At 35.2% G+C, this 16,744-nt stretch overlaps 1 protein-coding gene across 4 annotated transcripts; it reads right to left on the bottom strand.

Moving 5' to 3' along the window:
- Positions 1-459: 459 nt before the first annotated feature.
- Positions 460-7,045, bottom strand: LOC140757903 (glutathione S-transferase 1-like). 4 transcript variants are annotated; one of them, XM_073093777.1, is made up of 6 exons: positions 6,441-6,826; positions 6,144-6,302; positions 5,080-5,283; positions 1,777-1,979; positions 1,251-1,356; positions 460-615 (listed from the first exon to the last, which is right to left on the bottom strand). In XM_073093777.1, exons 2-5 carry the CDS (start codon positions 6,288-6,290, stop codon positions 1,260-1,262), a joined length of 651 nt encoding a protein of 216 aa, XP_072949878.1. In that variant the 5' UTR covers positions 6,291-6,302; positions 6,441-6,826; the 3' UTR covers positions 460-615; positions 1,251-1,259. The 4 variants fall into 4 exon arrangements, with proteins under 4 accessions (XP_072949878.1, XP_072949881.1, XP_072949877.1 ...); XM_073093780.1 differs by lacking the exon at positions 6,441-6,826 and adding an exon at positions 6,839-7,045 and having other exon boundaries at positions 585-1,356; XM_073093776.1 differs by having other exon boundaries at positions 585-1,356.
- Between the last annotated feature and the right edge of the window lie 9,699 nt (positions 7,046-16,744).

Below are 16,744 nucleotides of genomic sequence, written 5' to 3'. Positions count from 1 at the left end.
CTTAAGCTAAAGTATTATTGAATCTGCGTACAGAGAGATATTTTGTCGGTCGGAGACTAGTTAGATTTGGAACAATTCTTGGATTCACAATTCTTGCACACATGAATATTGTCCTGTTAAAATTGATGTAAAGTCAGAAAGCGTTCACATTCACACATTCAAAATATGTTTGTCACTATTATTGAAGATTTTTCCAAAAACTCTGAATTATCTCGATTTTGATACTCTTATCTTGAGTGTATGATAGTGGCTCATTTACACAGCGTTGGAATTACATATTTTAGTTTACAATTCCTTTAATACCCTATGGTTTTTGGTAAGGTTCACTTATTGACGGTGTTAATCGCCAACACATCGGTACTAGGGCCTCGCGCCCGCTTGAGATATGATTTCGCAAGAGACAAGCGGTGTTGTTGTATCTAAAATATGTTATTGTATTATGGTCTTACATATGCATGGTTATTTTTTTAGTGCCTATCTGTAATTACTTTATTAAAGACAAAGATAAATAAAATATAAAGTAAATTCTGTCTTTTTATGTTGCGTCTGGAACTGGCTCCCAGGACCATAAGTTCTAACAAAAGTTAGATGTTTTGAATGTTTATTTGCAATAAACTGAAACAAAAACAACAATGAATTAGAAAGTACATCACATATTTTTATCATGTTGGTTAAATGCTGCATAGTTTCTTATACAAAATATTATTTTAGTATAACATTATATTGATAAATATCTTAAAGCTGCGTACATGGTAGATAAACCAAGCACGAGCGGAGCGCAAGCCGAGCCGCTTGCTCGCGGTATCAAGTGTGGAACGTGCAACGAGCCTACAACGATCACTCTCGAATATGGCTTTCCGCAGTGTGTTCGTGGCTATATTTTGGTATAATTCAATTAATTGCAAACAAACATCTTCTGACCACGTTTTCATGATGCTCCGATCAGCAAAACGAGCGTGTGTCGATTAACGCGTCCACGAGCGCACAGCGAGCGCTACGCAATTCCCTTTGTGTTCGTCAAAAAATCGACAACGAGCGGAGCACGGTCGAGCACGAGCCGAATGTTCGAAGCGCGCTCGTTCTAGGCTCGTAAGTCAGTCCACACTCCATGAATTTCGGCTTCGCTCGTGCTCGGCTCGTCTAGCGTATACGCAGCTTAATATACTTATAATGAATATTCAATAGTTAGCCCCATCACATCACATGGCAACCCTGCCCAAAGCGGATCACATCACAAGTGAGTGTGTTACCTAGTTACTCTACTTCTTGTTCTTGATCATTGTCCTGAACTCTTCCAAAGGCTCAGCGTTCGCTTTCTGGTAGTTTGGAGCTGTCTTCTGTACCAATTCGTACCAGCTGAAATAAAACAAATATGTATTTTAGACCATAAGTTGTTAAAATCCTTTAGAAAGTAATGGCACAAAATGTTATATTTTAGTTTATTACAATTGTTGTACAATAATTTGTACAACAATTTAACAAGACTACGAGGTGATAAGTGGTCACTGTCGCCTGTGGACATCACATGTAACAAATTATAGATGCTAAATACAAGCATAGTCCGAAACGAAGTTAGGTCTGTACTCAAAAACTCCCGAATAAAATGTACTACATTAGCGCGCGTTATGTCTCGTCTGGGAAACTGTCCAAAGTCAATAAAAGCAGATCTACCCTATTCTGAGCCAAAAGGACATGGGTGATAATCATAAAAATCATATTGATAATGACAAGCCGCTTAATGATGCTTATCTTAGTGATTCATCTATTGTTACTTACCGTAAAATATTTTGGTACTTTTTTAAACTAAACCCAATAACGTCGATAGTGGAGAGTGTAGCCACAAGACACAAGTCAGCGATTGTCAGGTCATCACCAGCGACATACTTGCTGCTTTCTAGGAACAAATTGAGGAAGCCTAGGGCTTCCAGCAGCTTCTGTAGACTATCCTTCTCGACATGGCCGCCGAAGAATCGGGGGTTCTGAAAATAATAATTGAGATTCAAATCGGATTAGTCTAAATATGCATATTTTTTTTTCAAAGTTGTTTACGTTAGCAATGCACTCGAAGTTTCAAATAATTGAATGTTTGCAGAGTGCGTTTTATCCACAGACCTATATTTGTACGTTTTATCTTATCATTCTATAAGTCAACAATCTCGATAACTTAATTATGTTCATGTCACCCACAACTCCACACCCTACAAACATAATTTGTGACATGATCACGCATGAGTCGCAACTTTTTTAGTGCGATAATTATAATATGTAGTATTCAAGTGATGACGTAGAGTACGATGTTAAGTGCTCTCTTTCCGCCATTAACATCTGTAACCGACAATATAATATGTACCTACGTCTTACTTCTATTGCTGAAACGTTATTATTGATGTGAAACATCTATAGCCGCACGTAAAAAAGATTTCTGGCGTGGCGACGATTACCTTTAACTACATAGACAAATGTTCTATAAGGGACAGAGCTATTAGAACAATGTGATAAAAAAAGACAACTAGTGTTTGACCTTGCGTTTCAAGTGTACGCAAACGTAAATATTGACCATGGAATATAGTGACCAATGATTACTTCAGTCAAAACGGGACATCGATTTTTTTATGTCAAATACTTTTTACTTGAAAAAATATAGTTAGAAATAATAAAAAACACGCTTTTATGATAAAATTAACTAAAAAGTAGAAAATAATTTTCAATCTAGGAATCATTTAAGGAAAAGTAAATAGTATAATTGTGCAAAAAATGTGGGGCGCTTTATGAAAACTGATAAATGGAGCACCCCATGTTTTTTTCACAATTATAATATTTACTGTTACTTAATTGACAATGGCAACGGTTCATTTCGGAGACAACGGCACGAAGCATCGAAAAAAGGGACTGTCCCGTTAAAAACGGGACGTATGGACGTATATTTCTCATTGATACTCATGCTTGTCAAAGACAATGAAATAATGGAACAGAAGGTAAAAAATGTCCAGAACTGTCGATAATAGTTTTAGTACATCGTTTACGTAGAAATGTTATAGTACAGTTTAACTAAATTATTAATTAATATTATATAAATATATAATTTGATGAAAGAATGTATCTATACAGATGTATCGACTGGTTTAAAATATACGATTTAAAAATTGTTTATATTTATTATCGTATATTAGTAAAGATTACTCACTCCTAACAAGAAAATGTACCCAGTTTTGAGAATTGAAATAGTTGCGTAAAAAAGTTTTGCCACGTCTCCGTGCTAAAATGTCCCTAAAATATTTGAAATAATTATTTATCTATTATGTAAATTACGCAGTATTAGTTATTTATTTGTAAATTTTCTCTAAAAATGTTTTTATTTGTCAAGAATTCAAAAAAAACTTACTAATAAGCCGTTTGTGGCTTCATTCAATTTCAAGGCGGCGAAGTATCTTTACTAATTTATGTTTATTATTTTCAGTTTTATTTTACACACGACCATTAATTGCAAAGTTGTGTACATTTTATAAATGTACTAGCTGACCCAGCAAACATTGTGTTGCCATATAAATAAAAAAAAATGTTAAGGGTGAACAACCCTTATCACTTAAGAGATATGAAAAATAGATAGATAGTAGCCAATTCTCAGACTTACTGAATATGCATATAAATTTTGATGAAAATCAGTAAGAGCGTTTCGCAGGAGTACAGTAACTAACATCGTGACATGCGAATTTTATATAATCTTACCGTGGTCTTTTTGAGGATTAATTTCTGGCTATACAAAGATTGTTTATTAAATTATGTTTAGGTTAATTTATTCAATTAAAGAAATTTTAAAATACCGTATACTATCCTATATAAATATTTTTTATTATTTACCATAGATATCGAAGAAAATTTAGAGATTAGGATACAGAATTTCCCATATATCGATTTTATTTTATTAAAATAAACTATAAAAAGTTATATTTTGACTAAAACACACTAATATAAAAATTAAGCAGTGGGATTTTAAACTATAACATACACGTATGAACATCGTGAGCTTCAATAAAATGTCACTTCTGTTCTGTTGATCTATGGTCATAGATCAATGAAAATTTTTTCATTGATCTATGACAGTTCAATTCAATCAATGAAAGTTTTTGTCAATGAAAGTGATAAAGACGCAAAATGCATGGTCATGCATTTTGACTTTCATTGACAAAAACATACTTTGTCTCTTTCTGGTTACTCATGTAATCATGGCGGATCGAACACGAAAAATAAACAAAATTTAATAATTTCTCTTCATTTACGTGTGATAGGTGATTCCATGAATCTTGTTTCTTTTTCGAGCATAATTTTTGCATTTATGCATTGCACAAGAAGGCATTTTGAGGCTTAAAATTCAAAATAATGACGTTTAACGTGTTCAGTGACATTCGTGTGTATTACTACGCCGCGCGAGAGCGACTGGAGTCGTTTTAACTCGTTTTACACCACTTGACGTATTTTGTATGTTTTAAGTATTGCCCGCTTATTTTTCTGATAATAAAATGTCTGACCGTGATAATTTAGAGAGTGAAAGTGATCAGCCTTCTGCAAAGAAAGCAAAATCACACTATGACACACCATCAAGTCATCAGTAAGTTAATTATTTTTGATGTGAAACATCTATAGCCGCACGTAAAACCGATTTCTGGCGTGGCGACGCATGCCGTGGCGCCACGCTATACGATGGTATATATATACAATCTATATGCAGTAGTGTGTACGGTGTGGCGACGCGTCGCCATGTGCAATCGAATTCAATAAATAGTCATCGTTATCTGGAAAAAAATCGTAATATTTTATTTTATCATTATGACATATTTAGTTCCTATCACAATATGTTCTTTTTTGCATATTACTTTTACAAAATAATGTCGATGTTTCACATCTGCCAGGCGTCCCGTGACGGCTCACATTTTTTTCTTTCAATTAGCGGGAAAAAGGTCTATTAAGGTTTTGTTGCTTTCCAAATATTCCAAACATTTACGGTCACACCTTACAAACAAAATATTTCATGAAACCATCACTAATACTCTTATAAGCAAGAATAATCACTCTGACACTCACGAAGTATACTGCAAATTTGGCGTACAGTGTACCCATGTCGAAATCTAGTCTCTGGTCTACAACAGCTCTAGCCTTCACGTCGGCAGGGTAGAGAGGGTTGTTGCCGCCACCGTACTTGTTTACCAAGTACCTGCAAATGGCTCTGGATTCCCACAGCGAGAAACCATCGTCCACCAGTGTTGGAATTATGTGCTGGGGATTTAGCTGTAAAAAAAGTATTACTAAAATTTCATCGTTTATCAGAAAAATAAAATAATGCACATTGTATTTTTTGCACACATATATCAGGATTTTTATTTATTGCTACTTGATAACATCATGTCGTGATAATACTTTGGCAACGGGAGATCTCCCGCCGGGCCAGGTGTTCCCCACGCATGATCATGCGTGGGGAACGGTCGTGTTCCGACAGTCTCAGTTCGGAACTTCTATATATGCAACATATCTAGAAAACTTCGATAGCGCGATTCAGAATACTCGTGGCGCCATCTCTTGATGTAGCGGGAGGACGCCACATCACCACCTGCTCAGAGCGGAGATCGGATATTTTCAGTGATCCGTACTGCGGTGATCTTTGCCTAGCTTACAAGTGCCCCGGAACGCCCTCTGTCTGCGGTGAGTCGAGATGTGAGGGAAAACCAAGGCCTTGAAGTTGGAGGACGAGTAATGGCTACCCAAGCCGTCCGTGAAATACCGAACGTACTTCGTACAGGTCGCAAGCGCCTCGGAACGCCCTTTGTCTGCGGTGAAACGAGATGTGCGGACGAACCGAAGTCTCGAGGTTGGAGCGAAGAGAGACGAGCTGGGCTACTCGAGCCGTCCGGGCGGTCGCGGAGAGCAGCTGGACCAGGTACAGGAAATGTGTTCATGATCCACTGCGATGCACCTGATGAGCTGCTGAACGGATGCTGAGTGCAGTCCATCCAGGGTATGAGGTTGCCACAACTTCAAACATGTGTTCAATAATGTTTGTGCTATGTCTGGCACGGGAATCGTAGGCTACGACATCCTTCAATTTAATAGCGTAAAATATGATATGCAAAAATTGGTAAAAAACGTTATACCTTGACGAATTCAGGTTTTAGATGCTCACCAGACATCAGGTCCAATTTACGCTGGTTTATTTTGTCGTAAATTCCGAGAGCTGATGCTACCAGGTTGACAGCGCGGCACGGAGCCGAACTGGGCATAAAGTACAGATCAATCGTCATTGTGGATTATTTCTGAAAATATCGTTACGTTAACAAATTAAAAAATACTGAAGTTATTATTAGAGAATGGCCTACGGAGGATGGCCTATAGTATTAAGCTGCGGTAATTATGCACATTTTAATAAACAAACCACTGACATATATACGTACTTACTAAATTATTTTCACGCTTATCACGACTTAATATCAAATGTACTCAAAAACTTAGTAGATAACTTAAGAATCACCGGAAAAGATGTGGTAAATGCAACAACTGAACACACGTTCGGAACCAACGTGTTGATATCGCACATTGAAGTGTACATCCGCTGGTATTTTATTTATATGCCTGGCCTTGAAAACAAATTCACTGCCACGGCGTCATAAATATTTGGTTATATCGAAATACATGATGCCATAGACATAATAAAAGCCGGCACACTAAACTTCTCTTGCCCAACCTGTCCGACGTCTACTAATTTATGCCGACGTCAAAGAGCTTCACAATCATATCGATAGGTAATTCCATCTAACCCAAATTCTCACCAGGTACCACAAGGCATACTTACACTGGTTCAAGATTCTTGCGAACCATAGACATAATAAAATATCATTGTTCCGGACGACATTTGTCCATGCGATGGCTCTTCATCGCAAACCATCGACCATCTGCTCCGAACTTGCGATATCTTCGCTGGCTGGAGATATGATCACAAGGCGCTCTACCGAAATCTTGGAGAACACCCATACACTATCCAAGAGCTATTGAGGAAAAAAGAGGCGATACAAGAATGCTTGCTACCGGCGGCAGATTTGGTGGGGGATCATAACATATGTTTATTGATAGTAAAACCACAGTATAAGGATATATACAGTATTTTATCTTCATACAAACGCACGAAACGCAAGCCACGCCTACTCGCCTCGAGGTCGGTATTCACTTAGTATACGAACAGTCGTGAATGTGCCACAGTGACGACCGGGTGATGTGACGGTTTTTTAAGAAGTATATTTTTTTGTTTCAAGAATAATATGGCGAGGAAAAGTTATAGACTATATTGTGCTGTTTTTGGTTGCTTCAATTCATCAATAACACATCCAGATATAACATTTTTTAAACTGCCTGGAAACTCCGAAAGGTAAGACAATTACAATGATTTTTATGTTAAATCTAGATACTTAATCTACTAGGTACTACTACTACTAAATTAGATTAGTTTTTAATTAATACAATTTGATATTTTAAAAAAATACGTATTATTGTTGTAATTTTGGTTCAGTAGACAGGTGTTAGAGTGTTATTTGAGGTTATCCCTCTTCTGAATTAATAGAATAAAACTATTTCTTCCACCAATTTACAACTTTTATTATCCCCGCGCAAAATAAAACTCGAAACTGTTGATAAACGAAGGGCTTGCTTGCACAACGCACGCGTCGTATTTATTCGTCGTCGCGCGGCGCTACAAAGGCTTAGGGCCTTATGCCGCCGAGGGACTATTCTGTAGGGGCCCTATTCTGTAGTGCGTTACAATGATAATTTAATAGTGCATATATTGGCCATGTTTTCCCCTTTTTAGTGCATATTTGCATGCATATTTCGACATTTTGATAGTGCATATAATCCGATGTCTAGTAATGATATAATGATATTCTGAAACGCTTTCCAATTGACCAGTTGACCGACTTTTTGTCAGATATAGAATTTACCATTCTATCAAAAGGCGCAACAAATTATTAAAAACCAAATACAGCCAGTGACTATATAAATGGGCACTTTTTATTATAAAAATGAGACGTCATGAAAATAATGCAAAATAATTAATTAAAATAATGCTATAATTGAATTATCTGAATATGTTTCTAACAGTTAGAACAGTTAGTGAGGTGACGTCACATGACATTTGAAGCAGCACAGTAGCCGTTTTGGAATTTGCAATCTACAAATAAAACTTCAAAATTTATTTTTAAAAATAAAAAATACCTATAGTCTGATTCATAATTAGGTGTCCAAAATGTAAACAAAGAAATGTCATTGTCAAAATACGATAACAGGTTTTGTAAACTTCAACAAATTTACAACATTTTTTTTTTAAAACTCAACAAATAATCAAAATCTTTAACAACTACATACAATTTAACAACCGCGCTATAAAAATGAGAAAACATTCGAGTTCGATCGTGATCACGAAAATGCATAATATCGGTTACGAAACTTAAAAATGTTTTGTATCCCGATTGTGTTACCATTATCATATTTTAATTTTCTACCATAAACCTTGTTTTTTAATATTATTACCATATGGAACGAAAATGAGGTAATATAAATATTAAAAAATGAGAATTGATCTTAATTTATTTAGATCAATATTTTATTATCATTGTATTATTTTAATATCGTCAAAAATAAGAAACTACCATTTGAAACGTATTTTCTTGATAGGTCAACACCTTTGTTTACATTTTGGATACCTAATAATGAATCGGAGTATAGATTAAAATTATTATTAAATATTATATAAAAAATTAAACTAAATATTGCATAATTTATGTTAATTTATAAGCTATCATGTCGAACATGTTTCATATTTTATTGTTGTAACTGTCAGGTACCCAATTATAAGAATAGTTTTTATTAAGTAATATATACGTACTAGCAGAACCCGCGGCTTCGCCCGCGTAAAAAAATATGATATGACATACAAATAACTGTAATCGTAAATTCGTACTTTTAACAATTTTAACGATAAAGTAGCATTAATATTTAATTAATAAAATCTTTTTTTTTCGTCTCTGTGTACCTAAATTGGTCAAGTTTTCTTCAGAAATATACACAAAAACTCTAATTAGTGGACAGTAATGAACATTTCTTTAAAATATAAGATTCATGTAGGATACAATAATTATTATTTACACTATTCCATGGGAACCTTCCATGTTATATGGGGCCTTATATACAGTGGTTCTTTCCAGAGTCTCTGGCTGGGCGGTTAGAGCTCCCATTCTTGCCGCCCGCAACTCCAGAAGTCCCCTTTTAGTCTTGTACGACAGGCAGGGGATACTGTAGCCCTGTTCTAGCCCAAAATTTTAATCCAAGGTCTATGTGTCTACCACATCACCATCACTAATCCACGCATAACCACAACCATACCCCACGGCAGGACAAAATGTTGGCAAGTAGTGTGTCCAAAGTAGTTGCGATGTACCTAATCAGTATACCAAAATGTAGGCCAATTTGAATAAACTTACGCATTATTATATACGAAATTTGCACCCGTCCACGTTGTCGTATGTTTGTCTGAATAGACGTTATCTGAAATTTCACGTTTCTGACTTCGAACCTAACAGATTCCCGTATACATACATATAACACTTATTTTACCTCCTTAGTAGAATTTCAAAAACATTCCTATGTACATATGCATCAATAAATACTTTATCAGCAAATTTCTGAAAGCTAATATTCAACACCAGCGGTCGGCAACTCGATACCCACGGGTGGTGTGTGGCCCGCGACTTTCCCTTGTGGCCCGCGGGTCTGCGCGTTACTAATAATTGGCCAAGTGCAAGTCAAACCCGCACCTGGAGGGTTCCTTACAACCAAAATTTTTTTTTTTTTAATTTCTAGTATTTAATATTGCAGAAGCCATTAAAGTACACACATTGTGAAAATTTGAACTGTCTACCTTTAACGGTTCAAAAGTTAGTTGGAAAAATATCGAATAGCAGTTTGTGTTGTATGGGGACCCCTTTTTGTTTTCAACTATTTTTATTTTTAGTATTTGTTGTTGTAGCGGCCACAGTTATGCATCCTCTGTAAGAATTTCAAATGTCTATCTATTACGGTTCCAGAGATAGAGCCCTGTGACACACGGACAGACGGACAGACAGCGAAGTCTTAGTACTTAATAGGGTTCCGTTTTTATCCTTTAGGTACGGAACCCTAAAAAACCGCTGTTTTGCACTTCAGCTCGCGCAATACATTCCCATGTTACAAATATATGTTACGACGGCCCGTGGAGTTTCGCCCTACACTAAACTTCTCTGCACTATGTTCTTTTTCCAGACACACCAAAGGAAGTAACTTCAATAACGGTTTTTAAAGAAACTTTCTTTACTTATAGTACCCTAATGGGGTTGATTGTTGAGTTGCTAAAAATCCTGAAACAGATGTGTAAACAGAAAGGCATAATGCATACATGAAGGAGTTATAGGATAATATAAACGAACTTGCAGGATTCATCACGATATATTACTTGGAATCTGTACACTACATTATACATACACTTGACAGACAGATCAAATCAAAGAGTGACACATAGATATATTTAAAAGTAAATTAATTTACATTGAGTTTATATATGTATCTTCAACACTAGCCCTTAAACCAATATAAATTATACTATGTGTCGCTTTACACTTTAACAATCTCAATACAACATAATAATAACTAACTTAACCTTTGAACAATTGACTTACAAAATTATTGAATTTCTTTTGACAATGGTTTGGTTAATAAATCGGCTAACATTTCCTTAGAGCATAAATATTTTACATCTATAAAACCATCACAAATGTGTTGGCTAATGAAATGGTGGCGAATGTCTATGTGCTTAGTTCTAGCATGAAAGACAGTATTCTTACATAGTTTTTGTGCAGATTGGTTATCATTAAAAATTGTAACTTTAGATGACATACCTAATATTTCCTGCAAAAGATTACGAAGAAAAATAGCCTCCTTGCAAGTGTCAGAGAGACACATGTACTCCGCCTCAGTACTTGACAACGCTACGGTTCTCTGCTTTCTGCTCTCCCAGGAAACTACAGATTTACCGACTCGAAAGATATACCCGGTGTAGGATTTTCTATCAACGTCATTTCTCCCCCAATCAGCATCTGCATAGCCTGTTATTATTGTTCCACTCTTCTCAAAGTTCAAACATAATTCTTTTGTTCCTTTAAGATAACGAAGTACTCTTTTAGCACATATCCAATGAGATTTGTTGTAGCAATTGTTAAACTGGCTCAGATAGCTGACCGCGTGTGCAATATCTGGACGCGATCCTACCGTAATATACATCAGCGATCCTATTAGACTCCTGTACTCAAACTTACCACTTTCATCATTAAGTGATTTTTCAAGTTTTATACCAGTCTCAACTTTCTCAATATAGTTAGTTTGATCTAGGGTTATCTTATCTTTCAACTTACAGATTCTCATTCCTAGGACGTGTCTTGCTGGCCCTAAATCTGTAATTTCGAACTCACTGTTGAGTTTTTTCTTAATTTCAATTACTTCATGAAAAGTATTAGGTGTTGACATTACCAAAATGTCATCAACATAAAGTGCTATTATAATAAGCTTATCTTTGCTATGTTTATAATAAACACATGCTTCTAATGTTGACCTCGAAAATTTTAACTTGTCACACAAAACCATATTAATCTTCTCATTCCATGCTTTAGCTGCTTGCTTTAAGCCATAAATAGCTTTATTAAGCTTAAAAATCTTATTCTCACTTCCTTTAATTTTAAAGGATTCCGGCTGCTCCATATATACTAATTCTTGGAGATCACCATGAAGAAAAGCTGTCTTTACATCCAAGTGTTGAATATCCATATTATATTCAGCAGCTATTGCTAACAGTGTTCGAATACTTGAATAACGAACAACAGGAGAGAACGTCTCATTATAGTCTATCCCGTATTTTTGTGTGAAGCCTTTAGCTACTAATCTAGCTTTATATTTAAGAAGTTCACCATTGAGACCTAGTTTCTTTTTAAATATCCACTTACATTTTACCGGTGTGCGACCACTAATTCGATCAGTAAGTGTCCAACATTTGTTGACAAGAAATGAATTATACTCATCTTGCATTGCCTTTTTCCAGTTGTCTGCTTCTGGACCACTCAAGGCTTCCTTTACTGTCTGTGGTTCATCACCGTCAGTAGTACGTGACATTTCATTGACCATATAGGACAACATAGAATCAGAGTTCATTTCTTCTTCCGCGTATGAACTAGAAGATGACTCCTCTTCCTCTGGAACATAAGTTTTATCCGCAGTATCATTTGAATAAAAACTCTCCTCGCTGTCAGAATCATGTACTGATATCACGCTATATCTCGGTTCAAGCTGAATTAAAGATGTGTCATCAGAATTAACCGTAACTGAGATATTTTCCTCAGTAGATGATTCCTTAGGAGGTTGCTTGTCATTTAAATTGAAAGTCACTCGTTTAAATGATTCTTTATGATTATTATCATCATTTGACACATTAATAAATCTATCCTCTAAAAATGTAACATCCCTAGCTTTAGTACAGTCCCTAGGGTTGTCAGGGTCTAATAATCTATACCCCTTAGTATCTTCGCAATAGCCTACGAAAATATACTTCTTAGCTTTGGCTTGCAATTTGTTTCTTTTATTTATATGTACATATGCAATACAGCCAAAAGTACGTAAATGTGATATGGATACCTTTTTATTCATCCACTTCTCCTCCGGAGTGCAGCCTCTAACTGCCAAAGTTGGAGATCTATTATTGAGATAGACAGCTGTGTTTACGGCTTCAGCCCAAAAGTTCTGCCCAAGGTTGGCTTTTCGAAGCATGCAGCGTGTCTTCTCCATTATGCTCCTATTAGCACGTTCAGCAACTCCGTTTTGCTGAGGAGAGTATGGCACTGTTGTCTGGTGTACAATACCATTCTGCTTCAGAAATGTCTGAAATCTAAAATTACAATATTCAGTTCCATTATCACTACGTATACGTTTTAATTTCTTATTCGTCTGATTTTCAACTAAAACCTTCCAAAATTTAAATGTTTCAAAAACTTCATCTTTCCTCTTCAAAAAATAAACAAAAGTCTTCCTAGAAAAATCGTCAATAAACGTTACGAAATATCTAGCTCCACCAATCGACGTAGAAGGCATTGGACCACACAAGTCAGTGTGAACCAACTCTAAGACTTCCGTCGCTCTATTAAAAGAACGCTTAGGAAATGATGCACGAGTTTGCTTTCCCTCGATACATGATACACATTTTTGGAAATTAGTTTTATCATATGAAATTCCTGTAACCATACCTTGTCTTAATAACTCCATACTACGAACATTAAGATGTGCAAGACGACGATGCCATACCTGCTGAGAAACACTATCTTTCTCAGTAACGGCAGGTATCGCCACAGCTGTACCTGTATCTTGCTTATTCACATCTAATTTCTTCTTAGTACAACCTGAATCTGAAATGCTATTAAGACTAATGTTACAGTTAAATTTAGACGAATCAACTGTGTCTAATAGACACCATTACATAAAGTGGCTGTAGCAATTATATTCTTATTATCAAAAATATTGCACTTGCTATTGTTAAAGACCAATTTAAGCCCTTTTGCAGTCATAGCGCTAACAGATAACAAATTTGTTGTTAAATTGAGTACATAATATACGTTATTTATTGTTCTAACGTTACCTTTTCGCATATTGACCCTCACTGTACCTCTGCCAGCGGTATATAGCTTATCACCGTTCGCTATGGTTACATCTATTTTGTCTTCATTTACAAAATTCCTTATAATACTTTTGTCACCGCTCATGTGTTCTGTGGCACCGCTGTCCACATACCAAGAACCATGCATAATGTTCGCTGACAACGCAGATAGTAGGCCTTTCGATTTGTCAGTATTGGTCTTCTTTTTACAGCTCGACTTGTGACAATCTTTAATGACATGACCTAATTTCTTGCACCGGAAACATCTTGTTTGTTTTCGAACAAACAAGGCGGAAGCATCTTCACCCTTGTCATATCTTCGGATATTCTCCTGCAATAACTTTCCTTTAACAAGTTCACTGGATAGTACCACATTCGAATTCTCTAAAGCCATTATAAGAGGATCGTAGTCAGATGTTAAACCGCTTAACATAATCACTGCTACAAAATCATCCTCTAAAGGTGCGCCTATCTCGCTCAACTGCTGTGACAATCCCGTAATTTTGTTAATGTAGCTTTCCATGTCCTCACTCTCATTGAGTTTTATTGCAAATAATTTTCTGAGGAGACCCAGCCTGCGACATAAACCTTTGTCCTCATATGCTTTCGACAAGCTGGTCCAGGCTTCATGTGCTGACTTCGCGATGCGTATGTGTGGAATCACTGATGATTCAACAGACAAAGCAATTCGGGCTAACGCTTTCTGCTGTTTCTTACTATCATCTTCCTTATTTTCCACGCATTCCCACAAATCTTCTTGTATTAAAATTATCTTCATCATGAATTTCCAGGAAATGTAATTTTCCATTCCTTTTAATTTTTCAAAGGAAATAAAATTCGAAGACATTTTGTGAAAATTCGCCGTATTTTGTTTTTGTAGGCGACTTTTATTTTTACAAGATATTGTTCAATATTATCCAATATTAATATTCGCGCGGTGTTCTTGTGATCTGGGCCCATAACCTGAAGGAGTTATAGGATAATATAAACGAACTTGCAGGATTAATCACGATATATTACTTGGAATCTGTACACTACATTCAACATACACTTGACAGACAGACTGATCAAATCAAAGAGTGACACATAGATATATTTAAAAGTAAATTAATTTACATTGAGTTTATATATGTATCTTCAACAATACACCCTTTTATAGCCGTCTAAGGGTTCATCTAAAAAAACAGTCACTTAGATGCTTCATTCAGTCCAATGATAATTTTTCATAGCGGTTGCTTCCAAATTAACGGATTATAAAATAAAGTTCCATCCCCTATTAAAGAACCTTAAGGGTTGATTTTCCAAAAACTGTAAAATATGTGTTCTATTATTTTCAATCAGAAAGCTGAATACCAATTTTCATAGACTTTGTTTCAAAATCTGCGGACTTCCCAACAAACTTTCAACCCCTATTTTACCCTCTTGAGGGTAGATTTTCCATAAATGGTGTTAAAAAAGTTCTATTATTTCCAACAGGAAAAAGCCAAATGCAATTTTTTATATTCCTTGCTTCCGAATTAACGGAGTTTGAAATAAAATTCCAACCCCCATTTAACGATCTTAAGGGATGATTTTCCAAAAACAATGAAATAGGTTATTAATTATTTTCTATTGAAAACCCAAATACCGAATTTCGTACAGTTTACATTAAAACTGGGGGACTTTCATACAAACTTACAACCCTTATTTAACCCAAATAAGGGTTGATTTTCCAAAAAACGGTAGAATTAAAGTTCTACTATATCTAACTGGTAAAGCAATGGCTAACTTTCATAGTGATGGCTTTCATACTGGCAAATTTTAAAATAAGCTGTCAACACCTATTTTACCAACTTAAGGGTTGATTTTCCAAAAATGGTGAAATAGATGTTTAATTATTTTCTATTGAAATACCAAATACCGATTTTCATACAGTTTACATCAAAACTGGAGGACTTTCATACAAACTTACAACCCCTATTTAACCCACATAAGGGTTGATTTTCCTAAAACGGTAGAACTAAAGTTCTATTATATCTAACCAGTAAAGAAATGGCTTAGTTTCATAGTGCTGGCTTTCAAATTGGAAAATTTTAAAATAAGCTGGCAACCCTTATTTTACCAACTAAAGGGTTGATTTTCCAAAAATGGTAAAATAGGTGTTTAATTATTTTTAATCGAAAACCCAAATACCGATTTTCATACAGTTTACATCAAAACTAGGGGACTTTCATACAAACTTACAACCCTTATTTAACCCACATAGGGGTTGATTTTCCAAAAATGGTAGAACTAAAGTTCTATTATATCTAACCAGTAAAGCAATGGCTAACTTTCATAGTTCTGGCTTTCAAATTAGCAAAATTTAAAATAAGCTGTCAACCCCTATTTAACAACCTTTAGGGTTGATTTTGGAAAAACCCTTAGATTAGATTTTTATTACTTTAAATCAGAAAGCTAAATACCAATTTTCATCCAGTTTGCTTTAAAACTGACGGACTTTCATATTAACTTTCAACCCCCATTTAACCCCCTTAACGGTGGAATATCAAAAAATCCGTTCTTAGTGCGCATCTACATTATAAAATGAAGTTATATTTCAAATTTCATGATTGTAGCTTCAGTAGTTTCGTCAAAACCTTGATTCATACGTTTTGAACGTGAGTATCTTTTCGCTTTTATATATATAGATTAAAAAACATAACATGCATTTTCATTCAACACTTTCTATATAATTTACTATAACATTCATTTGTTTAAATAAAAAATACAACATTTACAATCAAAAAATTAAAAAGAAAGTCAAGTATGCAGATGTAATTAAAAAACTGTAGGCAGGCAGCCCTTATTCATAATTGGGTGTCCAAAATGTAAACAAAGGTGTTGACCTATCAAGAAAATACTTTTCAAATGGTAGTTTCTTATTTTTGACGATCTTAAAATAATACAACAATAATAAAATATTGATCTAAATAAATTAAGATCAATTCTCATTTTCTAATATTT

This window comes from Epargyreus clarus, unplaced genomic scaffold, assembly GCF_041222505.1.
Source record: "Epargyreus clarus isolate Ecla_fem2 unplaced genomic scaffold, WU_Ecla_fem_2.2 ptg000005l, whole genome shotgun sequence".
Taxonomy (NCBI): domain Eukaryota; kingdom Metazoa; phylum Arthropoda; class Insecta; order Lepidoptera; family Hesperiidae; genus Epargyreus; species Epargyreus clarus.
The sequence above is the reverse complement of the archived record's forward strand: the minus strand, read 5'-3'. Positions and strand labels throughout refer to the sequence as shown.